Here is a 21,035-nt window from a genome sequence, read left to right as displayed (position 1 = left end):
ACAGTTAATGAAACTGTTCAAGTTTAAATCATAGGAACATTATAGACCTCTAGGTATGGATCGGCTACTAATCAATAGAGAAACAAAGGAAGCGTCTCCCTGAACCGGCCGCGTTACGCCGCGAACGCCGAGCGCAGCGGTTCGGGATGCGGGCGGGCGCGCAGGTGGGAGCGGACGACGATGTAAAGGGAGAAGGACCGTGTGCGACCCCCCCGACCCGGCAGAGCGCCGGAAAGTGGCCCCTTCATCCCGACTCATTGCTGAGCTCAAAAAGCACCATCCAGGGTCCCTGCGCGGGAAGGGACACTTGCCAAAACGCCCACACCCTATAAACATCCTTCGTTAAACCCTCCAAACAAACACACCTGTTATACCAACAAGACCCAGTTTAAATCAAACAGAAGTGTTTAACGTGAAATGCTCCTGGAAGCAGCTGCCCTGTGGTGCCACCTGTTCCACTGTCCCTGTCCCATTGTCCCTGTCCCGGTGTCCCCGTCACATTGTCCCTGTCCTGTTGTCCCCATACCCGCAGTGACACCAGCCTCCCCATCTGGCTGCCACAGGCTTTCGGGGGCACAAACCTTGGTCCACGTCCCACAGCCTGTGATGCCCCCAGACCTCGGGGGGGGCCCCGTGCCCCGGCACGTGCCAATAAACGCCAAAAACTCTGGGACGGCTTCGGTCACCATCCTCCCTAATGAACACATGGAAGCGCAGCCACAGTAAACCCCCGCAGAGCCCTCTCCTGTGAAGCACTCCGATACTGGACACCAATTTACACTCCTCTCCAGAAGTTAAGGGAAAGCACCGTGGCAGGGAAAGCAACACCTCAGCTGTTGTCATTTGTGTCCCATTCAATCCCCTCCGGGCAGGCGGCGCCGGCCCCGGGCGCGAACGTCCCACGGCCGCGCTGGCAGCGCCCGAGCAGCCCTTACCAACCCTCCCGCGGATGGAACCGCTCGGCAGAATCACGGCTTCCCGTAACATTTAGTAGCAAAGTGCTTCTTTTAAATATGACCAGTGTAACAGGTTAGACAAAATGACTTCAAGAAATGTTAGTGTAGGTTCCCTCTGACTGCAGAAAGCCAGGCGGCTTCTGAATCAATGTGATGGTTTATGGTTTCTAAGCTGATACAAGGTGGGATCTGCTTGCTCGGCCTTGGGGTGAAACCTCAGCATGGCCAGGCTGTCACTTGCCCATTTTGTTGCCTCTTCCTCAAACACAGACCTGGGCAAACCCGGGATCGCGGTCCTGGCCCAACCAGGCCGGGCACAGCCGCCGGCTCCAGCCCTGGGCCGCTCGCATCCATCTTGGGCAAATTATCCCGCACCTACGACTTTCAAAGATGACTTGTACCATATAAATTGTCGCTATAAGATTATCTTGATGTTACAATTACTATAGGCAAATTTGGGGATTTTTTTTTCCCAGGTAACACCAAAAAGACTGACGTTAAGCTCAGTTTATCATCATCTGCTCGCAGCCGTTCTTTTCAGCAAAGCACTTAAATCGCATTGCGGACTGTGCTGGACGGGTCCTTAGGAAACTCAAGTACAGCAGCTACTCTGCACCCGATGCCGTAATTACATGTCCATTTTAAGCCCGGTTATCACCGTCCCAACTAATTTCCACACCTACAAGAATCCTCCTACCTGAGTCTCACCTTCCCTGCCTTTAAAAAAGCTCCTGCCAGCCAAGACCTCAGTGCAGCTCAGGAACGCTGAGCGTCGGGTCTGCCCTGGCCCCGCGTCCACACCGGCTGGGGGGACAGGGAAGGTCACTGGGAGCCGCTCACGTCCCTGCAGAGACGGGCACCGTCACTTGTTTCTTTAAATGAGACTGCTTGTAATTGCTTCACTAAATATTCAGCAGGATTTATGTTATAAAGGCGCAATATGAAGTCGCAGTGAAGGTCACACACGCTCGTGACACGGGCTTGAAATCTCGTCCAGCGGCCCCACGCGATGCTCCGTGATGGTCCAGCCGGGGCTCTGCGGCTCTTGGCTCCCGAGCCCTCAGGTTGGCAAAGTGTGGCCAGGACGTAACGCCCGGGATATCCACGATGCCAACTGTCAAGGAGCCGACAGAAACCAGTATTTGCTCTTCTAGACTCATGATTGTGAATTAACATCAATTTAAATGCAGCAGCACTCACACAGTTACTGGAAATCAGCGTCGCCCAAAAAAGACAAAGTTACGACGGCGCTGGCCGCGTTTGTCCGAGACTTCAAGAGACGGAACCGCAGCAGCAGCGCTTTCCTTAGTTATTGCCCAAGAACACAACCGGCATTCTGACTAATTACAACACTGAACAACCAACCAACCAACCCCCCTCGGAAGTAATGAGTAGACTCCAGAGCTGCAGTCTGACTTTCCGAGTTCTGGATTCAGTGCGGCTGGACCCCGGGACCCCCACCGCACCTTGGACAACGCAAAATTGGCACATCGGTTCTAATAAAATTAAAGTGGGGCATCTATCCCCTAGGATCAGCTGAAGAGGACATTCACACTATGACAACACACATCAGGTGATGAACAGATTCTTCCTTTTTACCACGAGATAAATACCTGATAGGAGAAACGTGAAAATGCGATGGCCAGTGCCGCTCTAACTGGAGCCATTTTGCCGTTCCATTCATTCATATTGCACCAAATCTTTGCGTACGTCCCACTGTCCACCTGACACGTTACGTGCCCAGAATGTGCGTGACAAAGCTGATTTCTATTCCACTCCTACATTGTAATAAATAAACAAAACACAATTGAACTGCCGTATCTTTAACTGCAGCGTGAACGCTCCCGCGTCCGACAGTCGCGGTTCTCCCGCACCTTCTGGGGTGGAATCAGCTCCTGCGGGACAAGGACCGTCCTCCCTTCCCTTCCCTTCGCAGCTTTGGAGCAGCCCAGCTCTGAGTGACACTTTAATAAAACACGGGGCTAATAAACATCTCAGCGACGGTGCTGGAGAATTGATAATGAGCAGATTTATGTCAAATTATTCAATACGTGCCAGCCCTTCTCTGCTCCCGCGCTGCCCGGCCGAGCCCGGCGTCTGCGGAGCCGCTCGCCCCGTCCCCACCTCGGGGAGCATCTCCCGATGGCGCAGCGCGGGAGGGACGGCGGCCACGCAGGGGTTAAAGAGAGGCAGTGAACCCCCAGCTAATGAGTAAGAATTCAGCAGGCAGTGTAAGATAAATGGAGCTTTCTCTGCTTCTGCTGGAGTCAGCATGAACTGCGGCCCTGCGGCTTGTTTGTGGCAAATGGAGTGCGCGAAATATCAAAGGGCAGTGATCCAGAAGAAGACCGACTTTGACAAATTTTAAATTGGCCAGAAAGAAAACCAGAAAAAAAAAAAAAAAAAAGAAAAAATTATGCAATTCACCGTGTCCTGCAATCTCGGCTTTCCTGCTATGGCATGGAATTAGCGGCAAAACAACAGCAATGATCGCCCGATGTTGGGAGCAATTACCAGCCATCTAAGCGAGATGCTTATCAGTGACTGAAGCTTTTAGAGCTCTCTGTACGTACAGTTGTAAGTGACTTGCTCTTGTGTTGCAGTCATTTTAATTAAAGTGTATGGAGTTTGCTGGGAGTAATTACCCTGTAGAGGAAGAGGGGGGAAACACCCCTGCTCAGGCTCCTGCCTCCTCACATGGCACGCGTTGCCTTTTTGAGACAGAAAACAGTATCCCGTCTTTCTCCCTGTATTTTTTGCAGGGACGCTGGTGCAGTCTCACCGGTGTGATTCACGGGGGCTCTGCAGGTGTGCCACCCACCCCCCGGGTGACAGACCCTCTGCAGGGGCCAACAGCTGCTCTGCTCGCCCTGATCTTCCACCGTGTCGGGATTTACACACGCCAGCAGCCCCTTTGTGCACAGCCCGTGACGCTGCTCCTGGGGAAGGATTCATCTGGCGCTCAACACACAGAACCCTCCGGTTCTTTGTAGGTTGGTTTGTTCGTTGACAGAGCCGGCGCTTTTTACGGTGGGGTGAAGGTAAACGCTCTCAGAAATGGCGCTCCTGCCGTAATGCCATTTATCTGCACGGCCCCGAGCTGGCGGCTCCGCGTGTTTGCCTTCTCTAACCACACATCTGATTTGTCCTTCCCCCGGGACTCGCACCGGGGAGGCAGCTCCCCAGTGTCGGACACGGGGGAGCGGACACCCAACACAAGAACCTCCCTGCTGCAACTGCAAACGTTAAACTGGTTTTTAAGCCCGGCAGAGCGAGGCAGACAGGACAGCACATCCACCCACTGGGTGTCTGCGTCTGCTCCTCACGCAGCAACGCACCGTGAGCATGAGCGAGGTCTGAACCCGGCTAAAACCGCTCCTTGCGCTGCTCTGCAAAACTCAAACCCCTCCTAACCTGCTTCTTGCCCAGAAAGCCGTGGGCACAGTGAGAGAAAACAAAGAGAGCATCAAAACATTGTCATTAAGAAAGCGAGAAAGTGCCTTTGATGCTACTAAAGACATCACTGAGGACGCAGCGTTCAGCACACCCTCTGATTCTAAACACCCTTCACAATTATTATTCTCTTCCCAAGGCATATCAGAGTGGTTGCTTTGTATATAAATTGTTGCACTGCCATAAATTAAAATAAAGCCAAATAATAAAATGTAACTGCAGCAATAGCCACGATTTATCAGTCATTTGCAGAACACTTTTCCTCCTGAAGGATCCCAAAAGGCTTTATAAATTCAAGCCATACCCACACACTGCGCTTCTTCCACGACTGAAATGTAGTCAATTTTGGAGGTAAAAAGAGGCTCTGTAAGATTATACTCTTATAGTAAGGGCTAGTAAGAACTATTTCAAGAGTCTATTCCCCTGAGAGAGTCCATATCTGATATTAAGTGCGTTTTGCTGAACACCCTGTACTTTGGGTTGCTGGGTGTGTACCGGGCGCTGGGATCACTTGAAGCGCGGTAATAACACAACACGGGCAGCGACGTGCGGCCCCCGCACCGCAGACCACCCGCCTGCCCGAGGAGGGGAAGAGTATCCTGCATTTCCTTCAAACTGAAGAGCACACAGGTACCATTACCCAAAACCACCTCACACACAGTGATCGTCGAGCAGCCCAAAATGTCTTTGACCAAATCTGAGTTGGCCCACGAGCTTTTAGCGAGCTGCGCAGTTGCTGAGATGGAAACCAGACTCGAGCGTCTGTAGTGTCTGTTCTACGACCCATTCAATAAAAACAAAGAAATAGGTTCCAAAAGTCACTACATTACGCACACCCTATGTACGCTAAACACACTTGAATATCACCTCTCATATGTACACACATGCAGCTTGTCTCATCTGGTTTTCCTCTCGCTAAAAGACAGTAAATACAAATTCCCATGAATGTGATGAAATGCCCCAGTGCCCCCTTGGAGCCCCCAAACACGCTGAGCCCAGCACACGTACCCAGGCGCTCCGCCAGCCGCGTGTACACCGGGTCCACTCGCCTCATCGTCTTCACCAGATCCTTCCTGCGGAACTTGATCTCTACCGTCCCCTCTGGCTCCAGGATTCCTCCTCTGCTCAGCCATGGGAAAAGAGAAAAGAAAGGCACTTTCAGGTCGTCGGACAAGGGGAAACACAAAATGGAATGGTTCAATGTCATCTAGAAAGTATGTTAAAAAACGAAGAAGAGAAAGGGAGGAGGGAGACAAAACAAAGAGAGAGAACAAGAAAGAATCTTAGCTATTATTCATCCCACTCCATGAATGCACATCAGGCTTCACAGAAACGCGTCTGTCCAACAGGATCTAGTGCAGCCGGGACAAGCAACGCGCTCAGCAGCCGCTTTAAAGCTGTGACCTGCAAGCTCTTTCAAAAGGCAGGTAAGCTGTACAAAACAACCCATTAACCAGCCATTTTCATTAGAGATCTGCCCACTGCCCGGGTCAAAGACAGAGGAGCATGTGGTTTGGATCCTGGGTTGGTAAATTAAACCACTTCAGTCTTATGGTGAAAGAAAATCCTAGAGCATCAACATCTCACCGTGCTTTGTGAATGTCGGTGATGAACCTCCAGAGAGGCTGCGCACACCAGCTACAGAACTTACCCACCTAAGTCTGAGTCAGGAGACAACCCGAATTACCCTGTGATCGCTGCCCAGCAAGCTCCTCTCAGACAGGTTACAACCGGAAGGGGTCAGCAGCCACGTTTGGTGACAAACTGAACCGATTGCTCCCCACCGGGCCGGGCAACGATGGTTGTGAGGGAGGAGAACGCGGCCGTACCTGCTCTCGCGGTCCGCGTACATCTCCATGTGCCGAGGGTTGATGGTGGGGTCGATCACAGCCCAGGATCCCCCTCTGAGCTCCGCCTGCGGTGGGATGTAGATCAGCACAGGCTGCCGATATTCCCGCAGACCATCCACAATGTAGGCACCGAACTTCAGCACCTGGTCGTACATGTCTGGGGAAAAAGGACACGGCACCTGAAGCCGCAGCACGTCAGCGCTCCAGCCCCGCCGCACGTGGCCAAACCGGGGGACACGGACAGTCATTCAGCTCTTCTACGCACGTCCTGCTACCGGACTGCGAGCTCTGGGCCAGAGGGGCTGAGACGGGATGTTCCCACATCGGTCCCTCAGCTCCCGGAGCCTCCACTCGCAGCTCGGGGCTGGTGTTTCTGGTCTAAACCCCAGCACAGCTCCCCCATTTCCAACCCGCTCCCCTGGACCTGCATCATGATTCAATAACCTGCGTGGCGCACCTAACGAAGCAGAGCTTTTGCGTATCTTCATAAAAATGAGTGTGTGGGAAGGGTTCGGATGTGAAACAGCATTCTTCTCGTCTTGCATTAAAATTTGTTTAAGGTATTTTGCTCAAAATGAATAAGAACAGCTCCGCTGTGTAAAGACAGTACATATCAGTCCCAAAGGTGATTTGAATAAAAGAGAAAAAAGGAAGGCGAAAGAATTTATATGAGATGATATAGTTTATAATGGATATAGTTTATAATGGAAACAGGCACCCTTGAATATATATATTTTGTTACATATAATTATATATAGAAGTATCAAACCAGATACACAAGAAATGAAAAATACTTATTAGGATCATCTAGTCCATCTCTTTGTTCACACAAGACTGTGTCCTACGTTTCTTTCGCAGTGCTTTTCAAAGCTTTTGTTTAGAAATCCCAAACAATAAATCTCCTGCTTCTTTAGGGCCCTTTCCACAGCCAAACAGATGAATTTTTTCTCAGTATTCAGCCAAATTTCCCCTCCTTCCCCATCCCCATTAATTTCCTGTTACTGCTCCCTGTATCACCCTACGAGATCTCCCCGCTCCTCCGGGCCTGCTCTAAAGAGCCGTGTGTTTCTCCGGGGTTGGGTTTGGTTTTGCTCAGACCCTCTATAACTATTCATTTCTCATGTCTCCCAGGGCAGTATTTTCAATGCCCTCCATCATTTCTGTTCTTTGCTGAGTGCCTCCCCGTTTCCCCGAGTTTCTCTGGTCACTGAAATACCAGCGCAGTGCACAGACACCCACGTGCTGCCCTTCACCAACAGTCTTAAAACCCTGAGACACTTTCATTCAGCTACAATCCTGATATCGCTTGAAAAACCATCATTTCTGCGGAAGAAAGAGACTCCAGCCAAGGTCCCCTTGTCGTTTAACTCCCCCTTTAACGTTAAGCGTTACCATGGACATAGTTAAGCACCGAACTCTTTGGGAAATGCACACACCAACGTATACAGAGCAAGTGAGAGAGGTGTACATGAAGGGTGCCTGTGTGTGTATATAGATATACACACAGATATAGATATATTTGCACCACAGGCACTTATGTGATGTCTCCAGTTCACTTGCAAGGTCACTGTCCAAGTACCAAAGAGAAAGAGCTCCACGTTCTTTACGAAATGTCAAATGCTGATGGATGGAGAGAAGAACAATTTGTTTCCTCTAATTGCAACTAAACATCAATTCTGGAAGAGACATTGGAGACGGAGAACCAAAAACTCCAACCTCCTCCTTTGTGTCCTGGGCAAAGAAGAAGACCTCAAAAGGGGTGACAAATTTATTCCTAATTATACAATTATTTTATTATGTAGTGCTAGTAATAAACCACTTGAAGTACTTTCAGCTAATTCCAGTGTTAAGAAAATAATTGCTTGATTCAAATTATTTTAACTGAATTAATTCTTTACTAGACATTTTATACTAGTGCTACATAATAAAATAATTGCGTAATTAGCAATACATTTTTCACCCTGCCAAGGGTGTATATTTTACTCAGGTTAAGTGTAGGAAGAAATAAAAGCGCTACTTGTTTGAACAAGACAGGGAGAGGAAGAACAGAGGAACGGAGCGAAACGCTGTTTCCTGTGCCATGAGCTTCACCGCCCCGCGGTTCCGTCCACACTTAGAGCTTCTGGGATCCTGCGATACAGCGGCTCATTTTCCTGGCACGTCCCCACAGCCTCAGTTTAAGGTTTTACGTGAGGATTTACATCAGCTGCTGCTTCCCGTGCAGGCTCAGAACTTCATGGAGGTTGGAACCTGCTGCTGCACCCCTGGGCTGCCGATACACCTCAATACTTGCACATCTGGCCACGAACTCTGCTGCTGAGGATCTCCCCTTCTCCTACCATAACTGCTTCCACTAACGGAGACCGAGTTTCGCCCAAATGAGAGAGAGACACCGAACCCGACTGTCACCAGCGCGGGGTCCCCACGGTGCCATACAAGGGTTCCTGTTCTTCTGTGAGGTTTTTCCTCCTGCCATCTCACCTTTTCCATTTACCATTTCAGCAAAGTGGGGGCTCTTAAAGAATGTGTGTTGATAAGAGGTAAAATATAAGTAGAGTTGATGAAAAACACTGCAAAGACAGCCCAGGACACCTGCCTGCGGTCCCTGCGCCCACCCAGCACAACACAACCTCCTCATTCACGGTAACATCACATTTGGGTGTGAAACCGTGAAACATTTGCCGTGCTGTGACTGTTGCCTCTTATTTGCTGTTCTGCTGCATTCTCCACTCTCACAAAGGCAAACAGGGCAGCGAAGGGCATGGGTGCGGGTGGGAACGCTGCCGGGTGTCCGTGCTGCCCACTGCTCTGGATGGAGCTGCCTGGGCAGGCTGCGCAAACCGCTATTGCTGCAACAACACGCTCTTCTAAACGAAACCCGGTTGCCTCCACCATCGCCCGTGCAGCAAAGAGCAGCACGCACACATCCGAAGAGCAGGCTGCTTGCACAACGGCTCCTGCAAAGACGTTGCTCACGTTGAGACTGGAAAAATCAAATATTATATTTCCAGGCCAAATTTAATTCCTGTATTAATATAAACCTCAGCGTAAGAAGCCAGTTGCCAGACAGAAACACTGCAGAAGTGCTTCGGAAGAGCAGCGGTGCTGGTTACTCAGCAGGGCAGGCGGTGTTTGCAGCACCAGCTACACACAGCTGTAAAAGCTGCTGGAAGCTGCTCTCGTTACACCGCATGTGTAAATATTGGCACGCGGATGCATCGAGCGCGTTCGAAAGGCTGCAGACAGCTTTGCGCAGTCCCACCGTGCCGGGCAGCGTGCCCCGACCCTCCGGAGCTGGAACGGATCTCAGCGGCTTGGCTGGATTACCAGCCAGGACCCGGAGGCAGCGCCAGGCGCAGAGCGGCTGCGGACGCGGAATGTCCCTCGTAAACCCGTCACACACCAGCAGCGCTGCCGTTCAGCACCAGGTAATCAGAGATTTAAAACAGCCTTTCATTCCGCTAATTTTTTTTTCTTTTATTGTTATTTATAACCTGTCCCAGGAAAAAATAGTAAGTAAAACACGAAAAACCAACTGCGAGTGACCCTGTAGCACAAGCGGCGCGGCGGTTTAATGTCGCGGGGATTTGCATGCTATCAAACTATTCATTCCGAGTCCAAGACCCTGGTGCTAATTTCTAGGAAATTTCACGCTTGATGTCTCCCCGTTGTGGGTCACTGCCGGTTCGCCTAAATAAACCACTTCCAAATGGCTCCTCCATCTAAATATTCAAGCCAGTTTTTATAATTTAATTTTGCATTATGCTGAATAGCCTTCCAGCCAGCCAGAGCTCATTGGGGAAACCACCAATACCATTGTGATACGCCTTTATTTATGATGTTTATTTATTTATTTTACGGCTTGAATCAGACCTCCTAGGCCGACTAGTAAAGAGGGTTTTTTCTTCCCCCTCTCTTTTTTTCCCCCCTCCGCTAATGTCAATTTTCAGCATAGCAAGAGCTGTCTCTAATCTTTTCCTACTCATTACACACAATTTTGGAGTCATTTTACCCACAGTGCAGCCGGCTCCTGGCAGTGTGTTTGTGTGCACTGAGGGGTGGCATAATTGTTTATTTTCCCTCCCTGCATAATCCGCGGCCAACGCTGAAACCCAAACTGCAAACAAGTCCCTGAGGAACGCGGAGGGTGTCAGGACAGGCCCAGGGCTGCTGGGCAGGGCCCGACTCGAGATTTCCAGCACACAAGATGCAGGAAAATGCAGGGACTGAGGTGCAAACTGCACCGTCTCCGTCCTTCCCTCCTGCTCCGGCTGCCGCCTGGGGATACACTATAGAAATATCTGCACCCTCGTGGTGCCTTTTCCTCCTCGGGCTTCCCATCCCAACTCCAAGGCTAAGCCCGGTTTCTGAGGAAGCAAGCAAAGGGCAAAGGCAACACTGACAGATCTTGCAACAAATAAGGCACAATAATATTTAACGAATGTTTGGTAAAGTTCCATCTACAACTTCCCCATTAGGTTTTGTGGTAGGGAAAGCAAGTCACAGAGGGAGCGCACACGGAGCAGAAACCGTCCTGAAAGGTATCAGGTTATTTTCCACCTTTCACCTTCGCATCTGCAGACTCAACGGTGTTGCTTTCTGCCCTGCTGAGGAGGCAGCAGAGCCAGGCAGCACCGGTCACCCTGCTGCTCCTGCGAGCAGCAGCTTTCACCCTCTTAGTGCACCCCGACCTTCTCTTCTGCGCTTGGTAAGTGCCACATGCAGGTACGGGGCCATAATCTTTTCCTTGGTTTACATTATCAATCTCATATTCTTGGCACTTCACAAAATTTCAAGTACCAATATGTGGCGCAAAAATCTAACTGCTGGTATATTAAGCGAGCAGTTTTGTACCTGTTCATAACAGCACCACCAGAAGAGCCAACTGGGAGATGGTCCTTGATAGGACAATATTACAGCAGGAAAAATCACCAGTGAGATCATGTTTCCACTTGACAGAATATGCCTATATGTTTGTGATATGCAATAATGTCGGCTCATCCAGCCCCAAATTTAAGCTGAGGCTGATGGATATGAAGCTGTCCAGGCAGAAGAGGTTTCTTGAGAGGAGTGTCTAACTAGCCCAGGTTGGCAGCAACCAGGGTTAACACCCAACTACCTGTTGTCACTGTGGATTATCTGGCCAGTTCCCATAACGGTGTGCGAGGGTTCATACAGACACACAACCGCATTGCTTGTTTTGAACAGAACTCGCTATCAGATCTGCTCCTTGCAGCTTGGGAAGGGATCCAGACAGCCCGTTACCTTTCATGCCACCAGAGAAGCCTCTCCAGTTGGCGAAGACCATGAGCGGCAGCCCCTCTCTGTTGAAGTCATTGATGGCCTGCGCGGTCTTGAAGGCAGAGTCAGGGAACCACACCTGGCCAGCCTGCTGGATTATCTGTTGGGAAGAAAACAGACCCGTAAGCCTTGAAACACATTAATGCAAGAGTTAGTGTGAAAATAGAGAAATGGATGCAACGAGAGCTGTGCTGTAGAATTAACAACAAGCAACAAAGTGCGTTAAATGCTTAGGAACTGTTTGCCCACAGAAAAATCAGGACAATTCTTTTGTCACCAACATCAACAGGAATGTTCCCACTGATTTGGCTAAGAGGAGGAATAGAGATGGCATGGAAAGGCTGGTACCAGAGCTGCTCTAAGAGGTGAAGGACAAGAAGAGAGGAAAGGATGTGCAAAGGAGAAAACCCCAGAGACGGTGCAGGGCCAGAGCTGTGAAATCAGATGGGAGGAAAGCAAATTGTCAGAGCAGAAAGCTCACAAAACACTGGTCACAGCAAGAGAACAGGGAAATCGCTTCTGCTTGCCAGAGAAGCAGGACCGCTGGGGAACGTCCCCTGTACGAGCGGCCAACAGAGAGACACTGCAGAGGACAAACGAGCAACCGAGCGCACGCTCAACCCACCTTGGCCTCCGAGTCCAGGTTTGCCGGGTCAGCGGGGATGCTGAGCTCCACCGTCCGCGTTTCTACGGCAACTACTCCGACAGGTATTCCCCCCAGCCTGGTAACACACGAGACAAATCAAAATTCCTTTTTCTATTGTTACACAAACTTGCCATTTTGCATCAAAATACTCAAGAGAGACAAATAATGCAAGCAAATGCTGGAACAAGCGTTCCGGCCTTTTTGAAGAGTTTAGGCACGTGGCTGGAGAATTTCAAAGCAGAACTGACAGTTCTCAAAGCAAAACCTAGTCCTAAAAATTAGCACGTATCTCACTGAAAATTAAACAGAAGAAACCAAAGCCCAAATGTGGTATAATAGCCACTCATGCGCCACCCTTCACCCGCTACCGCACGGATTTTGACAGCGATGACAAGCGGCGGCTCCCAGGCCAGTCCCAGCAGAGCTGGGCTCCGTGCGCAGCCGCCTGGAGCCGCGGGCGGCGAAAGCGACAGGGCCCATGTGCACCAGGGGGTTGAAAATATTCCCATTCGCTATGATTAAGAGTCTGCCTAGAAACCCGTAATTGCAGAAGCCGTCTTAAATCGGTAACTTATAACTTCTATATTAGGGCCCATGTGACCTAATAAAGAACATCTTTATCCAAGTATTACAGTTATTTATTGAACTTGAAAACAGCTCAAAACAACTTCTGTTTTCCATTATACTTCATATAAATTTTATCAGTCTAGCACATGAAGATGCTACATCTTGTTTTATAGTGTGTCCCTGGACAAGTTGCCATAGAATAATAAAAGACAATTTACAGCCAACAGCACACATATTCCAAACATACATACAAAAGATGAGTTTTGGCAGCACTTACAGTAACAATCCCAGAAGAATACATTCATATTTGTTTTTTCGAGATGCCACTGCTTCTGAAAGAAGCCGGTTTCATTTGTGTTATATATACCTGCGTGTGAGAGTCCAAAGCAACTCGGAATTTGTCAGAAGAAAGGAACTGCGAGCGAAGCCGAGCGTGGGCCTGGACAGAGACTTTCTAGCTTTGCCAGATCTTTGATTTCCCCTCTCCAGTCCCTCAGTACTCTGCCTAACCCAAAAGCTTTCAAATAACTGTAGTACGTTGTGAGATAAAACTTCAGAGCGTCACGGAGGGACATTTTGCTGAGGACACCCTGGAAGCCTCTTTTCATGGCTTTTCCACTTGTTAACAAAAAAAAAGGCTGACAATTAACCAAACCCACTGACATCAATTAGGAGCCGGGAGGCTGCAGCAGGCAGGAGCAGGAAGCTCTGTCTGGAGAGGAAAGCCGCGACCTGAGCAGCCGGCGGTGACCAAGGGTGCGCGGTGACCAAGGATGCGCAGCTGCACTCGGACCGCTCGAGCACTTGTGGGAACTCGAGGGAGATAAATGGTCCCTCTCCAAATGGCTTTATTTGGAGAGAAAGCAGACACTCCGACCAGAAACTCACAGTGCTGTTTGGGGGAGCATGTGTGACAAAACTGAAGAGGAAACAAGGGATGAGGTGAGTGAGGGGGTTTGGAGCGCAGCTCCCATCTGCATTCTATCAAACGCCAGGATCCCATCTCCAGGCTCCTGCTCCCGCCAGCTCTGAGCTCCGAGCGCTCACGGACCCGCAGCCGCTGCAAATATGTTCAAGGCAGGGATCTAAATCTGCCGGCAATGGGGAAGGTTTTAGAATCCTGCAGAGGTGCCACTCGGCAGCAAGGGGGGACGCGCGTCTCTGCACGGTGACAAACAGCCGAGCGCAGGTGTGGCGGGTGCTCGTTTGGAAAATGCTGCAAGTTACTCCGTGCCAACCTCAACACTGAGCTGCTCTCTGTGCAGAGGTTCTTGCAATTTGCTCCAGTTTTAGCTGAACTTTCCTTGCAAGTCGAATAAGGCTTCAAGATCATGAACTGCATAATGCACCTTCACCTCAGAGCTGCAAGAAGGCCCCACTGTGCAACCAGTCCCTAGGAAAGCACACGTTGTCTGCCATAATTTTTAACAATATCTCTCTTTTTGGCTTTTGTGCATGTTGAAGTTGTCACCTCTAAGCAAAACAGGAGAAACGATCAGACCACGCTTCATCCGCATGCTAACGAAGTATCCTGTTCAAGTAATGACTTATTTTCACTCATAGACATCAACTTTCAAAGGAGGTTCTAGAAGAACACAAAGCATCATGAAACTTTGACATCTACAGATGTGTGAAATGCCCCTTCGAGCTTACCTTGCTCTGCCAACCACAACTGTCTGTGCCCAGGGCTGCATGATTTCCAGGAACGAGCCATTGTCAAAGAACCCACTGAGCCACTGTCCTTTCTGACCTAAAGGGAAGGGGAAAATGGAAATATGAGAGTGGGGAGGAGGGAAAATAAAAGAAACAACTGAAACTTGCTTAAAAACGCCAACTGGAGAACTTGGCACTATCTATTCATTTATTTATTTATTTTTAAATAGATTATAAGACAAGGGAACATGAGACAGCCGAGCATTTGTCTGCCTTCAGCCATCATGTCTTATTTCATTTGCTAGTCTGCATAAAGACAGTCATTTATCAGCCAAAGCATCATTTATTGTTAAACGATGGGGTTCAGATAGCAGAGGGACTTTGCGTGCTTCTAAATAAATAACTCTGTTTTTTTCAAGACGTTACAAACATTTGTCAAAAGGCGGTAAAGTCATTAAAGATGTTTTTCAAAATGCCTAATTCCATTCTCAAACTTGGCTCACATTTTTCTCTCGATTCTGCCCAACCTTTTCTTTAAAGAACGCTGAAGAAACTCAGAAGCTAAATATAATATTTTCTATGATATTTTAAGGCCAGACCACACATCTGAGCGCGTTTCACCCATTCTTTCAGAGTCCCCGTCCTGGACCAGCTCACAACCACCAGACCTGTTCTCTTGCCCAACGACGGCAGCAACTTCCTAACGCCTGAGAGAAATCACACTGTTTCCAAAGAGCACGTCACCAAGATAATTGTGCGTTCCCAGAGAAATAAACTGTTCATGCCCCTTGCAGACCATGAGCTTCTACCCTATAACGGCTTGATTACCTGATCATGCTAACCATGGACGAGTTGTATTTGCCGCTTCCGAAGCCAGCGCAGCGCCAGATTTGGGGGGTTCTTCCCGCATCACAAACTCCAATATATTGACAATACATCTCCACCCCCATGTGCAACAACAGATTCCCTCCCATAAAATTCTCAGGATGACAAATAGTCCACAGGAGTGGGGTGGCACTCTGTGGTATATTTATCTATTTTCCACAGGTTTTTCTTAGGCAGGTATGAAAAGCACAGGGAACAAGATGCGCCTGAGAGCTGCGGACAGCCCGCCTGCAGTGGCCAGCGTCGAGATACCCTGCCCACCCAGACAGACAGAGAAAGCCAACCCTCTGGGGCGCCTGCTGTTCCACTGGGGCTGCACAAAGTTCCAACAAAAATAAAAAGACAAGAAAATCTAAAAAAGCAACCAAAAACCCCCAAATCCTCCAGCTTTACCCCTTGGCCCCAGCTCCTGAGGAATTCCATCTCAACAAGCCCCTCTGCTTCTGCAAACCCAAGTCCAAAACCAATTAAAAGTGGCGATCCAAGCGAGCTAACCTCTGCTGACTTAAACAGGATGGAGAGTGTTTTATCAAGACCAAACTTGTAATTACTGTGTTCTACATTCCTTGCCTCTGTGGCCCCACTGTAAAATGTGACCATCCATTTCAAAATTATCTCTTTATCGTGAGCCCAAAGCTGATCGTTTAGATTCTGGCCTCGTGTCGGGCGTCAGTTTGAAGAATATCACGGCAATATCTCCTCTAATAAATGGCTTTAACTTTTCACCTAGGAGATATCTGCTTTAACTTATCACAGGGAATCATCTGCTTTCCTTAACGCTTCCACTAAATTAAAATCTGAAGTCACTCGATTTGGAAGCCAGCGGTAGCTGCACTCGGACAGCTGGATGAATCACTGGAGAGATGATGGAAAAATATTATCCAAAACCAGAAAACTTAGTTTATCAAAAATCTCGTTTTAGCCCCCCAAACTCATTAATAACAGCAGGCATAATGGCCCCCCCGTTTGCAGCGTGTACGTACACAGCTGTGTGACCCCGAAAGCAGCGCGGGGGTTCCATGGTTTGCAGCGTTTCCAATACAATTATTCTCCAAGGTCTGCAGGAATACCAGGATTCCTCTAGTGTACAGACCCTTCGCATACGGACTTTCCTCTGAACCAGAAATAAAATCTATCAAAGTAACTAATAATTTTAAGTGTCCTCAAGCACTCAGAATTTACACGCTATTTTTATATATAATATTTGATTGTATAGAAATAGTTACTTTATAAGCTCTGAAGTGTATTTGGATTGCAGACACAAAGCCTTGACAAACAACCTTGAAACAAAACGCATCACTGCGTGTCCTGGCCCCAGAGACGTACGTACTCGGATTGGGGCGGCCGGCCAGCATCCAGCGAGGGTCGTACGGGGTCTTGGTAGGAACGAACTCGATGGGTCTGTCTATGGGATCCTTGACTCTGAGGATGGGAACAGGGCTGTACACGCTCTGAGGGAAAGAGACAAATATTGAAGTGATTCTCCTGCACGGCTTCGCACCAAACACCGACCCGGTCGGGCTCCTCGCGCCCACTCTGCACGGCCGGGATCCCGCAGCCTCGGCAGAGCCTGGGCACATTCCCAAGGTGCTATTGACAGCCTCTCAAAGCCTCCTTTGGCATCACGTCACACACATTGTACTTCATTTGCTCTTGAACTTCAGCTGCAGCCAGCGTTAGTGAGGGGCTGCGGTTTAATTTCTGAAAGGTGACCAGGCCAGCTGCCGCACTCTGTGCACTCTTTCCTGCAGGAAGGTGACCTGCCTGCTCTTGCTGCCTTCCTGGCTGCAGAGCGGCTTACACATACACATCAACTCCTGCTCATTACCGCCTCGGAGGGGAACTCTGAGAGTCTTTTCGGCACCAGACAATCCACCACTCACACAAAATCCCAGCACGCCGGGGCAGCGATGTGCAAGAACCCAAGGCAGTGCCAGGTGGCCCCGCAAAGCAGCACCTGCAGCACTTTGAAACAAAATCTGCTTTGTGTACTTCAATACCATCCCACCTAACACCATTAATCATGAGCATTCTTCCAGGCACCATAAAACACCCCCAGATACAGAGCCCCCCCAAAACCCCGTGAACAAAGCGAACAGGTAACGGCACCCCGCGCTCCCGCTGAGCCGGGAATTACCTTGGGCATGTAGGAAAGCCACTGCAGAATCGTGTAAACTCCTTCAAAATCATCACACACCGTGCTGTGCGTCACTCCGTTGTTGTGCATGATCTGGATCCCGCCCAGCTGGTTGTTGGAGGTATAAACTTCCCGTCCAAGCACCTTTTAAAAGAAAGACAGGAAAACCGTAAGGGGCTGGGCTGTGACAAGGAGGTGTTGACCAAGGAGACACACAGAAGCCCACGGCTGCAGCAAGTCCTGATCGCTTCAACACCACAGGACGGAGCAAGCCACTCACAACAGACCTTCCCAAGCCCTGTGTGCTGGTAAGATCTTATGAACTGTGGTCTACAAGGGGAATGATGCAAGTGGGGAAACTGAGACAGGGGCGGTTATACACCCTGCCCTTCCCCAATGGAGCTGATACACAACCACGTCTCCTGTGTGCTGACCTGAGCTCAGCTCACTGACTCAAAGTTGCTCTAAGACGACTGGTAGGGTGGACTCATTTCAGCCTTTAACTGGGGAAGAAACCAACACGGTGCATAAAGGCGGGTACAGCGAAGACAAAGCCCCACCAGCTCCTTCGAGAGACTGGGAAGAATAAACCTCTGCGGGGCTTCCCATCCCGTTTCTCGGCTCCATCTCCAATCTCAGCCCCGGCACCGCGGCTCTCTGCTCATTCTCCTGCTGTCTCTTCCCATTTGCCCTCTCGCTGACTGATACACTGATCTCTCGGTCACTCGGCTTTCTGCTCCGCTGAGTCCATATTACTAATAACACCTCTGCCACGGCCAGTTTACCTCATGAAGGCAGGAGCACATCATTACAAAATAAACTCATAACTTTGACATTCTAGCAAATACACGCCGTTTGTTATTTTTATGGGTTGAGTCTTTCTAACAGACAGAGGGCATTACATACCTGCTTCATTTAGATCTTAAAAAACCCTCCAACACACACGACCAACCTGCCCTCCCCCAGCAAACAAGCACTGCAGCTCATCTGAGGAAGGGCTGCCCAGGAGAGGAGCCCAGGGCAGGCCGGTCCTTGCTTGGGTCTGGCTTTATTGACATCCCACAGTGAGCTACGGGACACAACTCATCTCACCCGTGGCAGAGGGGAACTCCACGTTTCCCAGGATTTGCCCTTTTGGGCTGAAAGAAGGGGCTAAAGGGACATGAAAATAGAAAATTTTGGTCTGCTTATAAACCTACGCTGGACCAATTAGTTAATTTCCTGCACAACATCAGTTAATCATGGTCAGGGAGCTGCTGCACACCCCATAACGCATTGCTGAACCGGTACGGCACAACGCATCACTTGCTAACTCCAAATTTAGTCTCCTTTGGAGGAGAAAATGCCCCGTGGTCGAGCACCCCACAAACCCGGCATTTCACAGGCTCTGGACAACCCGCACAAAACTCCCCGTGAGACAGATGCTGGTCGAGCTTTACACAGAAGAAACGCGGCGCACAAGTTATGCAGCTAGCCCAAAAATTCCGAAGTCAATGTAAGCACTATGGGATTGCCCAGGGATGTTCCCAGTCTGCCTTCCAAGCTCAAACACCTTCATCTTCCCCTAACAAAACCAGTGCCACAACAAGGCACGGTAAAAAGACAGCGGCATAGATTTAGGTTCAAGGAAAAGCAAAGCACAGGCCTCCCGATGCCAGGCACAAGCCTCGTTAAATGCTTTCCACAGAGGAAAATAAAAATAAAGAGGATTTAAACTCCCCATCTACAAACTAATGCAAACGTATGTACATGCAAAATGGGCCTCTGCTGCTGCTTATCTAGAGACACTGTAGACAGCTCAGGTTCACCACCGCTGACAGGCAATGAAAACAGTCTAATATACCGCCTGCTCTCGCCCTTAAATCCCTTTTTGGAGATCAAGATAAATATGCAGTTCCTTCTCCCGAGTGCTCCAGACATTGCGGTGAAGTGGCGGAGCATTGCGAGGGGCCGTGCAAATGAAATCCCTCTGCAGCGCCGGGCGAGCGCAGGATTTACTCGTTGGCGTTTGTCAGCAGAGGCAGCGCCGTCCCGAGCCGCGTTTACAAGTTGTGCCGACGCACACTCGCCGCCTTCGTTTGTACAACACGCGTGTCCGCACGCGTGCGCTTGCGCCTGCGCTGGGTGCAGGAGGCAGATGTAACACGAGCTCTACGTCTGGACGTAAGCGCAGTCCAAACGCACAGCAAGGAGCTGCGGGGACGCGGCCAGGCTGGGTGCTGCTCCCGCACCCGGCACGGGGGCTCTTCTGCCTTCTCGGGAACCACCAGAGATGCTGCCAGCTCGTTTCGCACACGCAGCTGCAGAGTGGATCTGGAGCCAGAGGTGAAAAGGCACGGAAGGGCCAGCCAGCTCCCAGACAGTGATCACTGGGCTTGAGAAACAAATGAGCGCAATAGCTCATCCATTCAGCTCTGCTAACACCTCATCTCTGACCTCGGAGGACTACATTTTTAAAGGCTGACAAGTAATTCAATCTCCAATTAACAATCTTAAATGGTGCAATGCATATTGCTGTATAAATGTTTCTGCAAGAAAATATCCAAGGGTGAAAGAGAATACATCTGCTGGAGGAGTCCGAGACCGGTGCTTCTGCAATTAAAGGACTCGGATGTTCCTCAGTAAGACACACGGTCAGCGGAGACACAAGCGGATTTAGGAAAGTTGCTAAATCAGTTAGACAAGTAATGCTAGAATCGAACTCAGAGCAGAAAAGACTGCACAGGATTAAATCCTGAATCTGAGATGACCAGAATCTGTCAAAAGGGTGAACTTCAAACCCTGAGAGTTGGGGTCTGCAGGGCTGTACACTGAGTGTCATCCAGTGGGAGCTCAAGAAGTGACAGGAGCCTCAGCCCAGGGCTTACAGGGGCATCTGTTCAACACACAAACACATCCATGAAGGGTTAAGTTTGCAAAGCAGGTTGTTGCAAAGGTTACAGCACTCCAGGGACCAGTCAAAGACACAGCAACCGGGGTCAGCTGCGCAGAGCAGAGATCAAGAACGGTCCAGTAAGAGGGTGGGAAAGAACAGGCTCCGGGATTTTAAAGCTGAGATACACAATACACATTTACCTGAACACCGGCAATATTTGACCTCTGATCTTGTGCTTAATCTGGTGACAAAAACAGACAAAAAGGAGCAGCCACGAACAGCAGAGCACTAGACAGTATGCTTCTGGCAGCGGAAAATTTGCTTTACGTTCTTTCCACCCCGTGAAAGGTAGAAAAACCCAGAAACCACGATGCTGTCCACCCGGAGCTTGAGGCACCACAGGAAGCTGCCGTGGGTCACCAGCCCCACACACAGACCCCAAACTTGCCCCTTTGGAGGTTTCTTGTGAGGATCCCTCCTGCAGATGAACCACCCCAGAGCGCAGCAAGCCGCGGATTTCATGGGGTACACAGGACAAAACGCTGTGCCCATGTCCCCGACACTGAAACGCTCCGAAGGCAACGCCAGGTCTAGAACCGCACCTGTTAAGCTCAGCCCGTGAGTGCAAGAACACAGACTGTTTTCCAGATAATGCAACGTTCCATGCCACACACGTACAAAACACACAGTCGACACTTATTCCATTTGGTCC

General features: G+C 49.7%; 2 protein-coding genes across 9 annotated transcripts in view; one reads left to right on the top strand and one right to left on the bottom strand.

Moving 5' to 3' along the window:
* The window catches only part of AATF (apoptosis antagonizing transcription factor), a 52,968-nt gene extending 50,200 nt beyond the window's left edge, over positions 1-2,768 (top strand). Inside the window, exon 13 of the mRNA XM_065036716.1 lies at positions 1,433-2,768. The gene's annotated coding sequence lies outside the window, so the exon portion shown is untranslated. The remainder of the gene's footprint in view (positions 1-1,432) is intronic.
* Positions 1-21,035, bottom strand: part of ACACA (acetyl-CoA carboxylase alpha) — a 149,834-nt gene that overhangs the window by 6,215 nt on the left and 122,584 nt on the right. For all 8 annotated transcript variants that reach the window (XM_065036699.1, XM_065036698.1, XM_065036703.1 and 5 more), the window contains 7 exons: positions 17,449-17,592; positions 16,642-16,762; positions 14,427-14,523; positions 12,186-12,282; positions 11,525-11,660; positions 6,239-6,416; positions 5,418-5,530 (listed from right to left, as the gene is read on the bottom strand). In XM_065036699.1, coding sequence (XP_064892771.1) covers positions 5,418-5,530; positions 6,239-6,416; positions 11,525-11,660; positions 12,186-12,282; positions 14,427-14,523; positions 16,642-16,762; positions 17,449-17,592 — 886 coding nt within the window. The remainder of the gene's footprint in view (positions 1-5,417; positions 5,531-6,238; positions 6,417-11,524; positions 11,661-12,185; positions 12,283-14,426; positions 14,524-16,641; positions 16,763-17,448; positions 17,593-21,035) is intronic.

Source organism: Columba livia, chromosome 20 (assembly GCF_036013475.1).
Source record: "Columba livia isolate bColLiv1 breed racing homer chromosome 20, bColLiv1.pat.W.v2, whole genome shotgun sequence".
Lineage (NCBI taxonomy): Eukaryota > Metazoa > Chordata > Aves > Columbiformes > Columbidae > Columba > Columba livia.
The sequence above is the reverse complement of the archived record's forward strand: the minus strand, read 5'-3'. Positions and strand labels throughout refer to the sequence as shown.